This window comes from Pinus tabuliformis, chromosome 8 (assembly GCF_031772625.1).
Source record: "Pinus tabuliformis cultivar Carrire ecotype Pingquan chromosome 8, CPIR1, whole genome shotgun sequence".
Lineage (NCBI taxonomy): Eukaryota > Viridiplantae > Streptophyta > Pinopsida > Pinales > Pinaceae > Pinus > Pinus tabuliformis.
This window is the reverse complement of record NC_142294.1, coordinates 966,055,486-966,078,287: the sequence shown is the minus strand read 5'-3', so window position 1 is coordinate 966,078,287 and position 22,802 is coordinate 966,055,486. Positions and strand designations below refer to the sequence as shown.

Genomic DNA, 22,802 nt, shown 5'->3' with positions numbered 1-22,802 from the left:
CTGCTTTTGTTGTGGAATCTGCTGGAACTGATTTTTTGCGTGATCTCCAGGAGACAACTCCTGATCCAAGACTCATAGCATATCCTGAAGTAGATACCCCAGTTTCTTTGTCTCCATCGAAGTCTGAATTAGAGTATCCAATCAAGCTGAAGTCTTCCACCTGTGTATACTTGATTCCAAGGTCTTGAGTTCCCTTCAAGTACCTTAGAATTATTTTTGCAGCAGACCAATGTCCCTCACAAGGCTTTTGCATAAACCTGGAGAGGATTCCAACAACAAATGAAATGTATGGTCTGGTAGTAGTGAGGTAGATGAGACTTCCTACAAGCTGTCTATACTTTGTTGCATCCTCAAATTCCTTTCCTTCAATAGATGTGAGCTTCAAGTTTTGTTCCATTGGAGTAGAAAGAGGATTGCACTCTGCCATGCCAAATCTGTTTAACAAATCTCCAATGTATTTCTTTTGAGAAAGAAATATGGATTTTGGATGTTGGGTTACTTCAATGCCAAGATAGTAATGAACATAGCCCAAATCAGTCATTTCAAAACTTTTTCCTAATCCTTTCTTTATGGATGCAATATAGCTTTCATTGTTCCCTGTCATTAAAAGATCATCTACATATACCACAAGATATACAACTGTTTTGCCAACTTTCTTGACAAATAAAGTTGCATCATCAAGATCAAAATGATTGAAGTTGAGTTTCAGAAGATGCTCAGTTAGTTTTTCATACCAGGCTCGTGGTGCTTGTTTGAGGCCATACAAGGACTTCACAAGTTTGCATACTTTATGTTCATGTCCTTTCACAGCAAATCCTTCAGGCTGGGACATAAAAACATTCTCTTTTAGATCTCCATTCAAGAATGCAGTTTTTACATCCATTTGATGGACTTTCCAACCGTTCTGAGCAGCTAGTGCAAAGAGTGTCCGGATGGTGGCCCATTTTGCTGTGGGGGCAAAAGTTTCCTCATAATCGACCCCTTCCTTCTGTGCAAAACCTTTTGCCACAAGCCTAGCTTTGTGCTTGTCAAGTGAGCCATCAACTTTGTACTTGTTCTTGTAGACCCACTTGCAGCCAATTGGTTTGGTTCCAAATGGAGGATCAACCAGCTTCCAAGTGCCATTCTTTATGAGGGCATCATACTCCTTCTGCATCGCTTCTTTCCATTCATCATGAGAAGCAGCTTCTTTGAAGGAAGTTGGTTCAAAATCTGTAGACAAGTTCAATTCACAATCATAAGTAACATCCATATCAACAGGTGAATTAGAGTTATCTACATCACCTCCATCTTGTCGGTTTGTATTTCTGGTTCCTATTTTTCCAATTTCATCAGGATGAACACTTTCAAGTGTCTTTGTCAACCACTTTGGGGGACCTTTCTGAGATGGTCCAGGCTGCTCTGTTGATTGAGTTGGGACTGAATCAAGATTAAGTCTCCCAATTCTATCAATTACATCACTTAAAGCATCATCCGTTGTTGGAGTGTCATGCAGGGGAGATTGTTCTTCAAAAGAAGATTCCACATGTTGTTCTAGTATAGGAATCCCCCCTTCAAGATGTGGAATCTGATTATCAAACTCTTGAAATGATTTCGGTTTTGTGAATCTATCCAAGCGATCAAGTTGCCGCTCAACAACACTGTCAGATTTGGATGATTCAAGAAAAATGACATCTCTAGATAAAACAAACTTTTTATTTACTTCATCATAGAGGCGGTATGCTTTAGATGTGTTTGAATACCCCAGGAAGATACACTTACGATTTCTAGCACCAAGTTTGTTTCTATGTACCTTTGGTATTAAAGCATAACAGGTGGAACCAAAGATCATGAGATGTTTTACCGAAGGAACATGTCCATACCACAATTCATAAGGAGTCTTGTTTCTTATAGCACTAGATGGACATCTATTCTTTATATATGCAGCACATAGAACAACATCAGCCCAAAACATTGTCTTTACATTTTTGAAGAAAAGCATGGATCGTACCATATTCAAAATTGTTCTGTTCATTCTTTCAGCTACACCATTCTGTTGAGGATTATAAGGCACAGTTGTTTGATGTTTAATCCCATGTTGGCGAAGATAGTGTTCAAATTCATTTGATGTATATTCTTTTCCATTATCAGTGCGAATAGACCCAATATGAGATTGTGCATCATTTTCAATCCACTTATGAAAATTCTTGAATGTTTGAAAAGCATCAGATTTGTTCTTCAATAAATAAACCCAACACATTCTGGTGTAATCATCAATAAATGTCATGATATATTTATTTCCATTTGCAGAAGGGCATTGGACCACATAAATCTGAATGAATGAGTTCAAGCTTCCTATGTGCTCTTGAATGTGAATCATGAAAAGACTGTTTGCTATGCTTTCCTAGAATGCAAGCATCACATTGCTTATGTTTTCTAGGAATTGTAGGCAAACCAGCAACACCATTTTTCTTCAACAAGCGGAGATTATCATAGTTTAAATGTCCAAATCTAGCATGCCATAATAAACTTGATGGAAGTGTACCTTCTTCATGATGAGAAATATATGAGAAATGTTGTGCATGAGCAGAGGTTCCTTGCAGTTTAAGAAGTCTTTCTTCTTCTATACCCCTCATGACAAGTGAGTGGTCAGATGCCTTTCTTACCTCAAGCTTTCCATCAAACATGTGAATGGAGTGACCTTGCTGGCGGATGTGGACCAGGGACAGCAAGTTTCTCTTGAGCTGTGGGAGATATAGAACATGATCCAGAAGAAAGTCTGGAAGACCAGGCAGTTTAAGCCTGATTGTGCCAAGCCCTGATGGCTTGATTTTTGACTGATCTGCAAAGTATACTGCTCCATCAACATTATCAGTGAAATCCTCAAAAAAATCTTTCCTATGAGTCATATGACAGGTTGCTCCTGAATCAAGCAACCAATCATTTTTCGAAGAAGCAAGTGAAGCATTAAACAAGTCTTCATTTACTCCAATGTTACATTGTGCCTCAATATAGTGAGCGGATTCAGGTGCTTTACCTTTGTCCGTGTCATCAGTTTTACCTTTCTGCTGATTTCTTCTCTGCTTAATTTTGTCCCATGGTAGCTTGCATGTAGAAGCATCATGTGATCCATTTCGTTTGCAGCGAATGCAATGTAAGTCTGCCTTTTCTTCTTGAGGGTGTCTGCCCCCCCTTCCTCTGAAATATCTTCTTCTTTCTCTTGAATGCATACTGTAAAAAATTTATGCTGATAAAGAAACAATGTTATACCTTCCACTTCTCAAGCATATAACATATTGCCATAAAAATTAATAAAATTTCATTTCACGCTCACCCCACCAATGAAAACAGCAGCATTTTGAAAATGTTATTTGACACCATTCACCATATACTATTTTCTCACCTCTATATATTGACCAGACTTTTAAAAGAGACAAAATATTATTCAGTCCAGCGCGATAAATTAAAATGGTGTATAAAATGTAAATCTCAATGTCGCTGTTCTTCTTCCAGCACTGTTCTTCTTCTTCCCTGGGAAATCAAAAAACTGATTTCGTTTTGCAGGATCCGATTCGGATTCAAGAATTAGAAAAGCCCCAATTGAGGTAATCGCTGGACCTGATCGGCCCCAATCTTAATATACCAGGTAATAAGGAAGAAAAACTTCAGAAGAAGGTAATAAGGAAAAATCTAACCTTGTTCACTGCAATATCCACAATCTTGCAGAAAAATTACTCAAATGTACTCTTAAGCTCTAAGCCCGACACGACAAGGCCATTACATAGATCCAGGAAAAATGCGAGTTCTTGATAGTTTCCGTACTTTCTTGACTTATAAGTAAAATATTTCACAAGGAAATCTCAACCGGAATAAATATGACCGGGAAACTGCTCTTGAGAATCGAAAAATATCAGAATAAGCTGGAATTTGTCAAATCAAGATATGACCTGGCCGAGTTTTATGAGTAGCAACGGATTCTGTAGAACCCCTCTCCAGCAGTCGGTCGCTCCAGGCTCGATCCTAACCTTCCACGGACGCCGCAAGATCTATGAGACAAGCTCGGTCCACAACGTACCGAGTTCTGGCATCATCCGGACTTGGGTTTATTTCGGATCCAACAATAACACACAAGATTGACACGGAGGGCAGAGGGCGCACACAATTTTCAGAGCAGTTTCGATGGAGGCCGTGGCGACTCAGAAAACATCCGATGGTTTTCCAGATGATTTATATAGGAGGATATCCAGGCTTGGAGATCCAAAGCGCAGTGCAGTGGATGAGTTGGAGAGATGGGTAGAATATAGGTTTGAACTGCCAGTCAGCTTCAAAGTGCTGGAGGCTACAACAGACACTTCTGAGTAAAAAGCACAAAGGCTTGGACGCATGCAAGGAGCAATTTGGATATGTTAAAACGTGCAAAAGTATCTTGGAGCTCGCTAGCTGCAACTAAGTCGGTATTCGCCACCGTTGCGAAGGGATTACTTTGGTGCATCGACAGTGGGAGACGGTGGGAGAACGTTACATGCATCTCTGGGCAGCGACAGAGGCAGAGTAGTGTCAGGCAAACGTTTCAGGCAGATGCGTTGGCCAGGCAAACGTTCAGGCAGGCAATCAATGCGCAGAGAGACAGAGGACAACAGAAATGAAGCAGAAATGAAGGAGTTACGGCTATTTTAAGAACCTGGGACCTGTGCTCTGATACCATGTCAGGCCAGGGTAACTCCACAATGAACAGAAGAAAACTGAGATGCTATTTCATTAGAGAACAATTGTTTATATACACAAAGGGGATGGAACAGTTCATCTTCTTGATGACTGTTCACGTTCCAGTTTACCCAACCGCCTTCGGATTAGGTGTGAACAATTATCAAAAAGGAAAAAATCAACTTTGATGCAAAACACAAATGATTTAATATGTAAATAGAATATCAACATCTAAAATTCCCAAAACACGTTTGGTTCCATTGTTATTTGGAAAGGAGACAATTGAATGGGTTGTGTATAATCTCCCTCTCGACTACAGAGGATGGCTTCTATTAATTGTTAGGAGAAAAAAAAAATCCAGGGCAACTCAAATATTTGAGGACACATGTATAAATCAATAATTGGACAAAGTCAAATGCCAAATTAAGAGCAAATAATTTTAACTTGAACATATGATAAAAGCGATTCAATTTTGTGCATGATGAGGGAATCTATACGAATAAAGCGTCTTAGTGTTTACCAACTCTTAGCCCATGTGAACCCCAGAGCCAAACCAATCCGATTCCCTACAGGCTACATATAAAATTCTTATTTATTAGGTAGGATTTTGATTCATTCTGGCGGCTCGATATGTTCATCTAGGTTTTGTTCTCCCTAAGAACAAGCAATACTAACAACATAACAATAATTCTGGTTACTCATCTTCTACATGCATTGTTTCCATAACAACTAATTTTTTTCTCTTTAAAGTGAGTTCATAATTAGTGGAGGTAGTTAGCAAGATCAGATACTTTACCTTACTTGACAACGAGGCTATGCAGAGCTTTTGTTTGTGTTGTTTCGATTCCCGAATCTTTGCATAATATTTCATGAAAATCGAAACAATGTTTTTTTTTTTCAGAGAGAAAAAACATGATGATATTATATTAAGGAAATATAATGAGCATATACATATAAAGCCATATGGAGCTGGCCAACAAACAGGCCAAAAGAGGACTAATGCTGTGAGATCAGTTCCAATACATTCCGAGAAAGCAACATGGATTAGCATGACTGTTGACAACGAAACAACATGTTGAGATTCTCATTCATTGTTTGGGGAATTAGCTCCATATAGACTGTTGACAACGAAACAACATGTTGAGATTCTCATTCATTGTTTGGGGAATTAGCTCGATCTATGGCGGAAACAACGGGAGGGACCAAGTGGTTGAAAACGTTTGACAGACTGATAGTGTGTTAGCGATAAATTGATGGCTGTAGAGAGGTAAATTTGTGTCTACTATACAATACAGAGGGCCCTAAATATTCACCAATTTCATTAATTTAATTAATGCATGTCCCTTGCCGTGACCTGTCTACGCGTGAGCAGTCCAGCCTCCCAACTCGTGAGATTGCAATGTTTAATACTTGTTTGATTCGATGTTTGATGAATTTACTGTATGTGCGTGTTCGCTTTCAAAGAAATTCATAAACTCATAGTTAGGGGAGTGAATCTGGATGTTTCCTTTATCGGGATCAACTATGGACACACAAAAGGAATAAAATTTACAAGAACACAACGTACATAAAACTCACAATCATTTTGGTCAATGAGCTTGCTTTATGTGTGTCACCAGAGTCCACTGTTCAAATCATAGTAGATGCCAAATTGCAACTTGCCAACAACACCTAGAGCTTCATCACTAGGCGAGAAAATAAGTATTTACAAAATGAGCATTAATGAGATTTTTCAGAAAAAATATTAACCATCAAATTACATTTTCAAGAGTTACAAACACGTTGGGAAAAACAAACATAAAAAAATTCTAAGCATCAAATACGACCAAAATGCCTTATGACAAACAAAATGCCTATCAAATTCCACCCAACTCTAGATGATTCGAAAAGACAAAAGTAATGACAAAATTCTTAACACTGTAAATCTTGTCCCGACCATAAACTACTCTAGATGATTCGAAAAGACACAACTAATGACAAAATACTTAACACTGTAAATCTTGTCCTAATCATAAACCACTCTAGATGATTCAAAAAGACAAAATTAATGACAAAATACTTGTCCCGATCATAAACCACTCTAGATGTTTCGAAAAGACAAAACTAATGACAAAATACTTAACACTGTCATTCTTGTCACGACCATAAACCACTCTAGATGATTCAAAAAACAAAACTATTAACATGTGGTTATTGCCAAGTTTTTCCTCAATAACTATAAATCTTTTATAACTACTTAAAACTGCAAGTTTTAAACATTACATAAGCTATTTGATAAGTACCCACTCCTTCATCTCATAAGAAGCGCCCCTAAACCAACACGAGAAAGCCCACTAAACCAAAAAAAGTTCTTGTTGCTGTTCGGTTGTTCGGCAACAAGATGTTATCTGAATGCATTAGTTCTTAGCATGGTATAGTTCCGTTTGCCAAACGTGATGCCTGGTAGAGGGTTTATTGTTATCATTTGAAGTATAAGGTTTGTGGGTCTCAATCTAGATGATTCGAAAAGACAAAAGTAATGACAAAATTCTTAACATTGTAAATCTTGTCCCGACCATAAACTACTCTAGATGATTCGAAAAGACACAACTAATGACAAAATACTTAACACTGTAAATCTTGACATGCTCATAAACCACTCTAGATGATTCAAAAAGACAAAATTAATGACAAAATACTTGTCCCGATCATAAACCACTCTAGATGATTCGAAAAGACGAAACTAATGACAAAATACTTAACACTATCATTCTTGTCCCGACCATAAACCACTCTAGATAATTCAAAAAACAAAACTATTAAAATGTGGTTATTGCCAAATTTTTCCTAATAACTATAAATCTTTTATAACTACTTAAAACTGCATATTTTAAACCTTACATAAGCTATTTGATAACATAAAGTACGCGCTCCTTCATCTCATAAGAAGCGCCCCTAAACCAACACGAGAAAGCCCACTAAACCAAAAGTTCTTGTTGCTGTTCGGCTGTTCGGCAACAAGACGTTATCTGAATGCATTAGTTCTTAGCATGGTATAGTTCCGTCCGCCAAACGTGATGCCTGGTAGAGGGTTTATTGTTATCATTTGAAGTATAAGGTTTGTGGGTCTCAATCTGTATCGGGTCATCGAAATGGCGAAGATGGCATACGAGTTGCTGGAGGAAACAAGAATTTCCACCGAGGAGATTCTAGCGAGACTGCTCTTCCTCAAAAAGGAAGGCAAAAGGGAACCCAAAGGACGAGTGGAGCTTCGGGAACTCATCACACAGATCTCCGTCTTATTCATTAGCCTCCGACAGGTTAGCACTTGCTTGAAAATTGCATTACTTATCTCTTTAATATTATTATCATTCGAATTCGAGAGGCTTCTTAGTGGTTCTGTTTCTTTTAAGTGCTTCCTTTAAATTCAAGAGAAACTTTACAACTGATCTGAAAGAGGTGGGGCACAATGAACCTACGGACATAGGCGAGATGGCTCGCGAGGCCATCCAATGATCACATGCACTTCGATTTGGCTACGCTGGCACAACATGTTTACTGCTTTCTCAAATTCACCCAAACCTTGTACCAAACCCCAATTGCTCATTGCTGATTTCGGAGGAATTTAATCTTGGTGCTGTCTTATCATCTGAACCATGACCCCATTGGCAGTGTTGATGTCTATAATTATTGGTCAATAGTTGCGGGGCCAACTAAGTACAGGTGGAGAACTTGTTATAAGTTCAGGGTTTAGGTTTAGGAAGATATTAATGGACATCATGATCTGCCTGCTTTAAAAGGGCTCTCTTTTTGGTTTTTTTGTTTAAAATAAATGAAGCTTTTGGCGTGTGCGGATTTCCACAGGCTTTAAGACGTTCTATTTCGTTTAAGTGCTTCCTTTAAAGTCAAGAGAAACATTGCAACTGATTTGAAAATGGTCGGGCACAAGCAGGCTACGGAAGCAAGCGAGACAGCCCTTGAAACCAATTAATGATCACAAACACTTATATTCGGCTAAGCTCCCACAACAGGGTTGCTAGCGTGTCGAATTCATCCAATATTTGCTCTTAGTCCCCGTTACTTATTGCTGTTCCTGAAGGAATTTTACCTTGCCGCTGAACCATGATTCCATTGGCAGTCTTGATGTCTATAATTATTGGTCGATAGTTGCTGGGACAACTAAGCACAGGCGGAGAACTTATAATAAGTGTATGGTTTAGGTTTAGGTAGATTTTAATGGATATCATGATCTACCACCGCTAAAAAGGCTCTCTTTTGGTTTTTGTGTGTAAAATAAATGAATTGGCAATTTAATACAGTACTATTTTACAATAAGAAATGGCTTATAGGTTTAGGTAGATTTTGAATGGATATCATGATCTACCACCGCTAAAAAGGCTCTCTTTTGGTTTTTGTGTGTAAAATAAATGAATTGGCAATTTAATACAGTACTATTTTACAATAAGAAATGGCTTATAGTAGGCTCGTCTCATGCCTTGAGGCCGAATATACAATAAAATCCGCCCACTTTATCCTGTAGGAAAACTTAAAATAACTGAGGAAGAGATACAAAATAGAACTGTTTAACCAGCAGGACATAAATGTAATGTTCTAGTGTCTAACAGTGGTTTCATAATGATAAAGGAAGCATGTTAAAACCTAAAGATTCAGGCATCTCCTCGAGCATGTACCTTGTTTGTAGATTCGAAGCCGGGTGGATTTGAAGCATCTCCCTTAGTAGGAAGCCTAGTACATATCCATAGACGAGTAGATTGCCGACATTCTCACCAAGCCTTTGTCTAGGGGGGAAGTTTGTATACTTTAGAGACAAGCTTGGCATGATGGCGAATGTCTCCCTCACTGAGAGGGAGTGTTGATGTTTTTGTAGCATTGGGCAAACATTCTTCCATGGTGTCATGTTGATTTGACTAGGGGAGAATGATAGATTCACCCATGGGGCCATGTTGATTTGGCTAGGGAGATTGACCCATGATGCTCACATTGCTTGCTTGGGGATGGAGTGATTTTTTTATAGAGCAGCTTTTATTTGTTTATCTAATGAGGTTTTTTCCTATTAGTGGAATAAACAATTATAGTCTAATGTCGAGTTGTAATGTAGGCTCCATAAGTGAAGGGGTTTCTTGTGATGAAGAGCCACCAATTGAATCTCCACTCAACATTGGAGCTCTATATAAATAGACAAGCACGTGAGGTGACAATTCATCAACATAGCAAGCTCATTCAATCTTTTCTAGTTGTGGAGAAATTCAACTAAGGAGAAAACTTTCATCTTCATCATCATTTCAGCTCTTGAAGAGGCCACATGTGTGAATCTGTATCACTGAGTTTGACCGGTGTTATTGATTCGTACAATCGAGTTTGACCAAGTTGCACATGTGGAAGATTTGATCGAATTTGACTAAGTTCGACCACTAACTGTTTGATTGAGTTTGACCAATTGATTGCAAACTATTTGACCAATGTTGACTGTAGAGCTTGACCACAAGTTCAAACATGTGAGTTTGACCATAAGCCACACATGTGAGGGGTTGACTGCAGAAAGTTGATTTTTTGATTGGTTTGACTAACGTTGACCAACAATTGTTTGACCAAGCTTGATTGGTGTTTTGACTTGTAACGTTGGCACAAATTACAAATTTCTAGACAAATTTATGGTTTGTAAACCTTATTAAAATGACAATTTCTCCTCAAGAAAATATTGTTGGGTTTTCTCCCAAGGTTGGGTTTCCTAGGGTAAAATTTTTGTCTATTGTGCATGGCTGCCTTTCTATGATGTTTATTATTGTTTCCGTTGCATATACAGTTGAGATTTTCTGTGTGTAATTATTCAATGACATCAATGGCATGAGAAATACTATTTGAAAATAATTAGGAAGTAATTATCAGGTCAGAAAATTGTATTCTATTGCACATGCTATAGAATTTCAACATGATGGTGAGTTATTGTTGCATGGTTTTACTAATTATAATTGGGCAATTGATGCAAGTGATAGGAGGAGCACCTCAAACTAATGTTTCAATTTGGGTTTAGGGGTCATACCTTGGTGTGGTAGGAAACAGTCTTTGGTTGTACTCAATGTAGTAGAAGCCGATGGTACATGGTGGCTAGTGTTGCTAGTGTGAGGATAATTGGATTTGTAAATTGTTAGCATAGTTGATCGATTAGATGTTGGAGCCCACAATGATTTATTAATGATAATCAAAGTTGCATCAAGCTCTTTGAGAATTCAATATTTCATGATTTGTCCATGCACATTAAGATTCAACATCGTTTCATCGAAGACAGAGTGCAAAGGATAACATTGGTCTTGGAATATGTTCTTTTAAGTTCAGATGTTGATTATATTTTGATGAAGGCAAAAGGAAAGTTTTAGATGACGGAGAGAGACTCAGCTTGATTGAGAACACTTTCCTCGTCAATAGGGAGTGTTAGATTTTCACCTTGTAGTTCAGTGTTATTCTTTGTTGTTCTTCCACTAGGATTGAGGGCTCATTTATTGCTTGATCCATATAACTAGTCTAGTTGTCCATCCTCGATTTTTGTGTGTAGTAGAGGGGTATCAAATTGATGTCACACTAGTAGTTTGCTATGGGAGTCGAGTTGTAGTCTTAAAGGAGTAAGGCCAAGGGCACATGCATGCCTCTAACATGCATGCACTAATCTTAGATGTCTTCTATTTTAATTGTTCTTCTAGATGAGGATGCCAGATTAGGAACCTTTTTCTTTTCTAAATTCAATTATTCCATTGTGTGTCTGTACTGTTTTTTTTTTGAAGTTAATAAAGAAAAACAAAGATAAATTTTTGAGTGCAACAAATCCTTATTATTTTGCTTTTACTACTTTTCACTTAGCTCATGTGTTTTTAGATCTAGCACACATAATTAGTTTTGTGAGTACCTTAAACTTTTCAGTATTTTAGGGTTAATAGTTGCAGGCTTGTTTACCATATATTGAGATTTTAACAGTTTTGGGTCAATTCTGCCTATGAATTTCCTAGTATGTTTGCAGTGGCTTCCAAGGTTTCTCCATCCCAAAGTTTCAATGGGAGTTGGGGTAAGTAGACTGAATTTAGGGTACCTCCTCCTCTAGGTTTAATTCAAGAGTCTACATGTTCAAATATAGCCCACTATAAACTAGAAACTAGTATCCATTATCTACAATGAAATCTCTATCTTGATTGATTGGAAATGGAGAATAATGAAGTCCTCAATGAAGAAGGAAAATTGAAGCTCAACTTTTAGATGGCCTTGTTGATTATGAACCTAATTGTCCAATGCCTTTTGATTCAACCTAGCACTTATGAACATTTTGATGAGAGGTTGGTAACAAGATGGAGGGATTTCCTTCTTGGCTCTCCAAATGGGCTTTATAGTATTGGGATTTCTCTCATCTCTTCCTTATGAGTTTGGGAGAGTTGTGTTGTTCCCTGGAGTTGTTGGTTATAGCTATGGATAATCACTTGAATGCGTCCACCACTATTTCCATAATTGGTGTTGTGCTAACCATTTGGACCTTTGCCAACTAGTCTCACTGATTTTGGGAAACCATCCTTTCAAGTTTGTTGTAGGGGGACTATTTGGTAAGTTGCAAATGGATTAAGTGCATGAGTGATGTAGATTCAAATTGCTTTTGGAGGTGTTAAGGGAATGACTATGAGTGGGGAAAACCCAAGCTACAGATGGAGATACTCTTCCAAACCTACATCTCTTCTTGATTGTTTTATATAATATTTTACTAAGTGAACATATTGTTTGGCTACATTTGAAAAGTTGCCTATCAATCTTTAAAAATCATGGATTTCCATTTTTAAAGGAAATAATCTCACCCCATTGTCACACGTGAATATCGGGGTTGTTGGCATTGTGCCAATGCTTTGCTCTCCTCCTCCTTCCTGGAAATTTTTGGATGGAAGGTGGATTGATTGCTAGCTTCATGGGTGGCTGGTAACCTCAAAAGACTTGATGGTATCTTGAGACCTTTATGGACTTTAGTGTTGGTAATCTCAAAGGACTTGACAAGATTGCGAGACCTTTGTGGACTTATCGCAGGCGCATCTATCAATTGATCTGACCTTTTGAACTAGAACCATGGATATCATATGTCATTGAGCAAATAAACGAATGACTTGCCTCTTTTAATATGTTACATTTTTTTAGGAAAAACAATTTGCCTTTTCATAATTTGTATGAGTTAATTGAACAATTAGTTATACAATTTTTTGAGAAATTAATAAAATAGTTCTACGTAATTTGTTTAGATGAAAATGTGTAGTTCCATGTAGTAGATTTTGGTGATTTCTTCCATGATTATGTTGGTTATAATGGCTTATTCATCCTTGTGAGAAATGTTTTTGAGAATGTTTTCCTATGCAACAAATGTGTAATAGTTATAGTGGACTCTTTCCTTCCAAGAGAACTATGTATAAATGTGTACTTATGTGGTACTATATATCTAGGAGCATGTTATAACGAGTACATGTAGATTACTATACTACTCTACCATACAAGTTATTTAAGTTGTTATGAACTATGATACGACTTGTTAGGTACCTAGGACAACTTTAATATCTAAATGCATTCCACCATTGGCAATATCCAAGTAATAGAATAAATAAAACTGACAATAACATGAATACTGCAGACAATATGTTTTTATAATATCAAGAATTACTCTTAAGGTAAGGTCCCAGTGCTTGCAGTACAAACATCCTTTAGTGCTCACAATACAAACATCCTTGTGAAAGGATAAAGTCCACGACTCTTTCAAGATGAAGAACCTTTAAATACTTAACAATTGTAGAATGCTTTTTGGGGGAGAGGAGAAGCCTAATTACAATGTAGAAAGAGAAGTCAAGAAGCTTATTTATAACCCTGAAGGTAGCGATGTCAAGAAGTAAAAACCCCACAAGTTTTCCCTATTTTTTGGAGGTGTTGAGTATAAAGATCGATCCTTTAAGAAAGAGCAAGCAATGCTTACATGCTGATTTGTGCAATCCCATTCATTTTGCTTTAATGAAGAGTGACAATTTATGGCGCATGCTGTGAAGATTCCAAAACTGGAATCCTATTGCAACAACTGGTATTATTTCTTCTAACTGATGAATTAATTAATTCAGTTTATTTCTACAGTAACATCGAAATAAACACATTGCAACCTTCACAAATAAAAATCGCAGAAATAAAATAGTGGAATTGAGAAATGCTAGCACACATACATAAAAATAACAACGTTATTTTTGGACTAAAGTTCTCGTAAAATCCCAATGCGGGAAAACCGCTGCAGCAGATGAGGGTTTTATTTTATTATGCAACAGTGAAATCTGAGTACAATATATGGATGCCCAATTGACAATCCAATTAGCAAGTATCTGACAAAAATAATTAGAGAGAAAAATTCTCTCACCCCACAAGCAATCTCGGCATTGGTTTCTATAGAAATCTGGCCGTCCAAACCTTAGTGTGAGCCCTGCTGTGCCGTCTCTCACACGTGTGGCTCGATTTTGCCTCTGACCAAGCTGTCTAGTCTGTCTCTGTTGCTGGAAGTGACACTTGGACCATCTGGAAGAATTTCCCGGTCTCTGCGCTACTTCTGCGTGGATCACTTCTGTCACTTAGGATCTGGAAAACTTCCTCCAGATCACTGCCCCTGCTTCGATCTTTGGCTCTCTGACAATTGCTACTGCTCTCTGGAAATCGATCTGCCAAGAAAATCGAATTGCGGAAGTGTGTTCTCCAAATTCCCATCGACTTACTCTTATAATCCACTGTTGAAGCTCTAACAACCAAGATTAAAACTTAATCTATGGCTAGGATCATCTTGGAATCGATCTGTGTAAGTTTGTAGATGATTCTCACCTTGACTTAATTAATACTGATTAATTAACCAGTTTTCCTAAGTTTAGACTTGGGAAACATTATAAAACTGGTTAATAATCTTATTAAGTCAATTCTAGGTGGAATTTCCAGAAACTATTTATGGGTCTTGGAACACATTCGATGCTACAAAAACTAACATTCCCTCTTAGCGAGGAATGTGTTCAAGTGCAGCACACCCTCCTATAAAACTTTGTCTGTGTATCATCTCTGTTATGTCGCCGATGTCTGGTTGCTGCTGCCCACCAACTACTACGCAACTCTGATGCTGCATTTGTGCTGCTGCTGACATTGCCATACTGCTGTCAACACTGCATTTGCACTGCAACTCCCTCTCATCTGTTGTTGCTGCAATTGCAACATCCGCAATTGAAAAGCATCCAAAATACTGAATCAACTGTGTTCAGTATGATGCTTCTGTCTCCTGAGTCTCTAACTGCTACTAGCATCTGCATTATCACTGAAGAATCTGCGCTACTGCCAACTCTGCACTGAGCCACGTGCTCTGCTGTCAACACTGCACTATGCTCTTTAGCATCTGACTGCTACTAGTCTGCAACTGTCACTCTGGTACTGATTGCATCAACTGCCACTGATCCATCTTACTACTGAAAACTGTGGGCCCCTGGAGCAAGGTACTAATCCATGAGGTGAACTCCTTAACGACCCTGCCCAATCTCTGTAGTTCACTGGGAATAGAATACCAAATCTCCCCACCTCACTCTTGGAGGTATATCTGCGAATGTTGCAAAATCTTCCTCCACCCTGGAGGTCAACTTGTCGATCTCGGCTGACGTTGCCTGCTGGTCCTCCTTCTTCGACTTGTCCTTCTTTCTGAGAGGACATAGTGTGCTGTAGTGACCGAGCTCACCACATCTGAAGCACTTGACCTTTGATAGGTCTTTCTTCCTTCTCTGTTCCCTTTGCCCTTGACTGGGACCCTTTGATGCGAGGGCCACATTCTCCTCCTCCTTCACCACCTTCAATCCGCTGCTACTGCTGCCATTGATGGAGCTCTTAAATAGAGCTTTTCTCAACTCTTGCTACTGCAAATCGGCCCACATTTTGTCCCATCTTGGTAATATGTGTCTGCCCAATAAACTTTGGATGAAGACTTGCCAATCCTCTGAGACACTGTTGAGTGCTAACTTTGAAGGTTGAGGCGTTGCCCCAACCGCTGACAGCTGGTCTTGGACCTCCTTAATACTGATGAGGAAGGGATCTATGCCTCCCCCCTTCTGCATCCTAATGCATCTAAGCTTCTCCTCCAGGAATATCTTCCACTGCTCGGAAGTACCCTAGTACAACATGGAGAGAGCATCCCACATTTCTTTGGTTGTTCCCTTGGCCGCTATATGTGAGTCTATATGATCTCGGACTCCATCCAAGATCAGCCGCTTCGCCCTTGCGATTTCCTTCTTGTATTCTTTTTGTTGATCTGCATCCTGGGGAATTTCCACTACATTACCAATGTAGGCTTTCAGGCCATACTCATCTAGAAGGAAGGGCATCCTAGCCTTTCAGATGACATAGTTGGAAGTCCATCCAACCTATCTTGATCTCTAAGCCCAATAGTGGCCATCTCTGAAATTGTCGAAAACTCCCTTTTCCTTGTGCTTGACTGCTGCTTTGCTATTTACACTCCCTCCTAGAATGCGTGGCTCTGCTAGCTGCTACTGCCAATCTGCAACTGGAAATTCGAATTTCTGAGACTCGAAGTTCCCTAGGGAAAAATTTCCCTCTCTTATGTGTGCTTTTCTTTTCCATCCGACGCAGATTCTACTTCTGCAACTTGTAGCAAAATCCTCTGCGTCCAACCAGGAATCTGCTCAACGAAAATCTGAGCTGCAGCTGCTTCCTCTGATTGCTGGAATTACAATCCTAGGCAATTCGACTATTCTACATTCATGCAACTGAAAAATGAAATGCCCCAACAGTTTGGCCTGCTTGTTTGGGATATCGTGCTGCCTTTGAGAATTTCAGCTTGCTACTCCCTCTGAGCAACGAAATTCTTTCCTTTTACTTCTGAGCTTCCAACTGATCACTTACGCTCTGATACCATGAGAAGATTCCAAAACTGGAATCCTATTGTAGCAACTGGTATTATTTATTCTAATTGATGAATTAATTATTCAGTTTATTGCTACGACAACATTGAAATAAACACAATGCAACCTTCACAAATAGAAACCGCAGAAATAAAATAGCACTGGAACTGAGAAATGCTAGCACACACACATAAAAATAATACTATTATTTTTGGGCTAAAGTCCCCGGAAAAACCCAATGTAAGAAAATCAGTGCAATAGATGAGGGTTTTATTTTATTATGCAGCAGTGAAATCTGAATACAATCTCTGGATGCCCAACTGGCAATCCAATCTGCAAGTATTTGACAGAAATAATTAGAGAGAAAAATTCTCTCATCCCACAAGCAATCCTGACATTGGCTTCTACAGAAATATGGCCGTCTATATCCCAACATGAGCCCTTTTGCGCTGCCTTTCCGCTGTCTCTCACATGTGTGACTCGATTTTGCCTCTGAGCAAGCCATCTAGCCTGACTTTGCCGCTGGAAGTGACTCTCCGGCCCTCTGGAAGACTTTCCTGGCCTCTGGAAACTGAATCGACTTCCTCCTCAGCTAAATCGAACTGCTATGCGTCAGCTTCTGCGTAGTCTCTGCGCTGCTTCTGTGTGGATCACTTCTGCCACTTGCTGCTGCCTCTTCGGATTTGGAAAACTTCCTCTGGATCATTGTCCATGCCCCTCATTGACCCTGCTTCGATCTCTAGCTCTCTGGCAACTCCTGCTGCTCTCTGGAAATCGATCTGCCAAGAAAATCGAACTTCAAAAGTGTCTTCTCCAAATGCCCATCGACTTCCTCTTATAATCCACCGTTGGAGCTCCAACGGCCAAGATTAAAACTTAATCGATGGCTAGGATCATCTTGGAATTGATCCATGTGAATTTCTAGATGATTCTCACCTTGACTTAATTAACAGTGATTAACTAACAAATTTTCCTAAGTTTAGACTTAGGAAACATTAAAAAATTGGTTAATAATTTGATTAAGTCACTTCTAGGTGGAATTTTCAGAGACAATTTCTGGGTCATGGAGATCTCATGTATTCTAGCCTCTCCACAAAATTTCATGGCTAAAACACATCCAATGCTACAAAAAGTAACACATGCCAGAGAATGTGGTGTACCATGGCATTATGAGCATTTAGATGAAGATGGATATGTATGAAGGCTATACATTGACATGTAAGAATCTAGTGTGCTTGATGCAACAAGACTATGGAAGACAATGGTGATTCTAGCCCCTTTAAGCTAAGAAGGGAATGATAGGGAACAATGATTGACTTTTAAAACATAATTGCTAGTGTATAAATAGACTCTGATGTTGAAGAGCAAGTCGTATAGCAACCACAACAAGATTTATCTCCATGGTTTGTATAATGTCCATAGCACTTTGGTGGCTCTTCTAGTAGAAGCAAGTCAAGCCACCAACACAAGTCTAGATTGTGGAATGAAGGAAGTTTGACTTAAGAGTCAAGCAAGTTGTCCTTGTTAGACATTAGGAAGATTGTTCATAACACTATTAGAAGTGTGGGGGATGAAGACGATAAAGGAGGCAACAACATGTAGAGGAAATTTGACAAATGATATGTTCTCTCCTTAACATAAAAAAAACATAAAATATATCGAGTTTTAAAACCCATCATTGGAGGACGAAACGATAGAAAGCAATCAACATCAACCACCATGTGAAATAGTTGATTATTAATATGAATTTGTTCTAGCCTTTAGCCTTGCATGTACGATGAAAGTTTAACTTGAAGGCATTAGAAATTACAAGTAAAAGTAAATACAAAAGTTGAACCAATGCAAGCCCTTAGCCATTGCATTTCTTGCATTTCCCCATGGAGGAAAATAGAGGATGGGAAACCATAGCTAATATGTCTTGTCCATAGATGAGGTGGGGAATTTGTTTACAAACTCATTTATCTTGAAGTTTGAACACTATGGATGAGTCCGGTGAGGAAATAGACTTTGATGACTACGCATTTCAGTAGGAGATTCTAGTATCTTGGGATAGTGCTAACATCAAAAAACTTTCATGGTCCATAAAGTTACCCATAAGCATGTGATTGTGATTGCTAGAAAGGTACGGTTTGAAGGCCAAGAATGAAGATATAGAGGGAAATATGCATGGCCTATTACATTTTTTGATTTAGACACTACCTTAGCCTAGGTCATTATTGGAGAGGCCCAGGTCAAGTTCGAGTGGATTCATCTTGAATGGCAGGATTTGGATCCATAAGAGGGGTTGATAGAACCTCCCTTGTAGTGCAAGAATACATAGCAAGTCAATTTGGAGAGTGCATGAAGCCATTTATTAGTTGAGTTGTGTGGTACACAAGCTGGAGATATTGGAAACCCAATAATAGGAAAGTGGAAGTAGGTAGTGACCACCATGAAGGAGAAAGTAGGGTCCATGGTAAAGAAGTCACTTAGATAGGTTGAAGAAGTGTGTGGTTTGACTCAACCAGATGAATACAATGTTGACTCTATTGGTTATATGAAGTTGTAGAGGACAAACTCCCATTAATAAAGAGGGTTGTCAGGGATGTTGTAAACTTTGGAGACTTGTGAGAAGTACATTTCAAACAACTATACTTGTTACATATCTAAAAATTTTAAAACTTAAAAGTACATATTTTTTTGTTTTAATATTCTTCACCTTACTATATGCCCTGACTATTGCCGCTATCACACTATAAGGTTTTTTGTCAAGAGGTTTTCTGGCCTCTTTGAAACTTACATTCTAGTGTATTTGACACTATACATATTATCACTATGTCAAACAACATAATCAAATTTATAAAATTCTTATATAAAGATAAGTTTTTCTAATAGGCAAAAAAGAGGTTATATTATGAGGATTTTAGCCCAAATATTTACTAAAGATGCATATTTACTATTCATCAACTTACTATATCTATAGACTGTTACCCTAAGATTTTGTCAAGATGTTTTCTAACCCCTTTGACAATTACATTCTATTGTATTGGGCACTAAACATTTACTCACCATATAAAAAGGAAGCCGTATTTACAAAAATCCTCATAACAAGGGTTTCAAATAGATGGACTTGAGAAAAATCTTCTTCCTAATTCCCATATTTCTTATCAAGACATGAACTTTTGACTAATTTAATCAACCTTGATAAGATAACTGGAGGTTTTCTTGAGTTCTCTGCCCTTTGCTTCACCAAGTCATTGAGAACGACCATTTTCTTCTCATTGAGCTCTTTGATGATCATCTACCTGAGTGTATGGAATTGCTTTTTTGGGTTCTCACCCCTTTTCTCTAGAGAATAACTTGGAACTCCTGCTACCTTCTGTGTATGCTCTTTATGGTTTTGTTGCCTTCCCCATTTGTGTTTGGTCTTTTTGATTAAGGCTAACATCTCCTCCCGAAAATCATTAAATCTCTTTAAATTGTTATCACAATCCTTGCTAATTGTTCATTTCAAGGTTCATTTGAGACTCCAAGGAAATATATTGTGCCTAGCATATCTCGTATCTTTGTCTTTAGACTATAATCAATTAAGTTGTCTTTTGAATTTTACTCCTAAAGGTTGCCCTCACTGACCCTTTTACATCTTTCTCCCCTTGAAAATCTCAACTCTTACAAATTCTCCCTAACCTACTGCAAACTATTAACTTTTAAGAGTCTTCTCCTTTTCTATTAGAACCAATCCCCCATAGCAATGTCTTTCTGTCATCTTTGTTGAAATTTCTTCCCTAATGTTAAACTTCAGGAGGACATTTATATTTTGGTAGGTCACTGCAATATGTGCATGGGGTAGATGATGAACAAATTGAGTTTGGCTTTGCAATTGAACTAGAAATCTTAAATAATAATGAGGATGCATGGTGTTTACGGCTTTATAGAGATTATAGGTTTAATGTGAATAGTAGATGGTATCTAACTCTGTGATGGATATTGTGATGTTCCTTTTTTTTGGTGTTCCTTATGGCATGGTTAGGATGGACTTTCAAGGTTGGAGGTAGACATGTCACAGGTGCAGGTTTACGTCATCAACCAGCCCATATGCTTTTGGATGTTTTATGGGATCTGGAGGAGTTCACTTACCATCTTCCATCATCAGGATTGATTTCACACAACTTGCTTCTCATTCCATTGCATTATGATAATTCCTGTAAAACGGGGTTTTATTTTGCCTAACTTAATTAATTACGCTTAAGGTGGCATTTCTAGAGGAATCTTAACGTAAAACCTTAGTGTAATAGCTCGTTGGACCCAAAATGAGAAGATCTACAGGATGGGATGGTTAGTGGGGATTCTCAGTGGCTGGAGGAGGCATGGTGGCCAATTTACTATTTTCCCACATTAAAAAGATATTTTAATCGAGGGAAATGTGCTCAATGATTAAAATAATAATAAAATAGTAGCTTCATGTGCTCAATGATTAAAATAATAATAAAATAGGAGCTTCTAGAAGGGTCCATCAGACTATAAAAAGAGGAGGAGGAGGCCATTAGAGGACATCTTGGATTTGATCTTTCTTCTTGTATGAGAGGTTTGAGAACCCGACTCTCTACTTAAGTTGTAGCCCCAGGATGGAAACCCTTAGGTGACTTAGAGAGATTGGGCGAGTACCCATCTCCCCTTGGTGAATACATCCAGAATTCACAAGAGAGCTTAGCAGTGACATTTTAGTTTAGTTTTGGAGGGCCAACACAACATTGGAGTAGATTCTTGAGGCTAGTTCCATCTCAACTATATTAGTTGTTTCAGCATGTAAAACCCCAATTTATATATTATAAATAAAGATTAGATTATTTCTGCTCATTATATTGTTATTGTAGTTCTATTTTGCTAAATTTTACATGGCAATTTTTTGTTAAATTTATGAGAATTTGGTTGTGAAGATTTTGTTTTAGAGGCATTTTGGAAAAATACCCATAATTTCCCATTCTAGATATTACATGTATCTCTTTAGAAAATTTTGGTGTAGAATTTCCTTAATGGTACGACATATATAATCATTTAGAACAACTGTAACTAGGACGTTCATAGACCAATAATGCCTTAGTGGAGGAACTAGCTGAGAAGATACAAGGATGGAGGTTGAGCAACTGCAAGTATGGATTAAAATGAAGGTTGGACGCACAACATAGGTATAAATAAGAGACAATATCTGTGAAGTGAAATAGGCTTTGGGAAGGTTTTTTTTTTTTTGTTTAATGCTTGTGGAAAAACCTGTGAACAATTTATGAAACCAACATTTCGGACTAGCTTGGTGAGTCCATCATGAGGGCAATGAGATTTGTATTTTGAGAAGAGAGAGTGAGAAATTATGGACTATTAATAGTTATTCTAAAAGTTATTTGAAATCTTTTTTATTATTTTATTATTTTTATTATTTTTTTAATGTCGGCCTAATTGATTCATAATTATTACTTCATATATATATATAATTATTTAATTAATTGATTTTATTTATATGTTTATTTAATATTAATATTATTATTATAATTATAATTTAATTTAGTTTAATTTTTTTTAAGTGACATGTTTAATTAATGATTGATTATATTTGAATGTAGTTATTTGGTTTATATTTATTTATTTAATTTATTTATTTACTTATTTATTTAATTATTATTATTATTATTATTTTTTTTATGATTATTATTAATATTATTTTTAATTCATTTTTATTTTTATTTATTTATTTATTTCATTTTTTTTTTTTTAAAGTTATTTATTTATTTATTTTTATTTTTATTTGAATGTAGTTATTTGGTTTATATTTATTTATTTATTTAATTATTATTATTATTATTATTTTTTTTATGATTATTATTAATATTATTATTAATTCATTTTTATTTTTATTTATTTATTTATTTCATTTTTTATTTTTTTTAAAGTTATTTATTTATTTATTTTTATTTTTATTTTTAATTTTATTATTATTATTATTATTATTTTTTTAATAAATTCCTTGTTATGTATTAGTTTGAATTGAATTATTATTATTTTAATTTATTTATTTATTTTTTTTTTTTGACTTATTAAAATTTTATTAAAAGGAGAGTTAGATAGATTTATTTATTTATTATTTTATTAGGTTTAATTTATTGCTTTTTTAATTTTATTTAATAAGGGTTTCCACGTGCTACTTAATTTTAGTCCGTCATCCCTATT

General features: G+C 37.1%; 1 protein-coding gene across 1 annotated transcript in view; it reads left to right on the top strand.

Moving 5' to 3' along the window:
- The first annotated feature begins 7,592 nt into the window (after positions 1-7,592).
- LOC149238678 (THO complex subunit 5B-like) overlaps positions 7,593-22,802 on the top strand; it is a 53,348-nt gene continuing 38,138 nt past the window's right edge. The window contains exon 1 of the mRNA XM_089369640.1: positions 7,593-7,982. Coding sequence (XP_089225766.1) covers positions 7,815-7,982 — 168 coding nt within the window. The 5' untranslated portion in view covers positions 7,593-7,814. The remainder of the gene's footprint in view (positions 7,983-22,802) is intronic.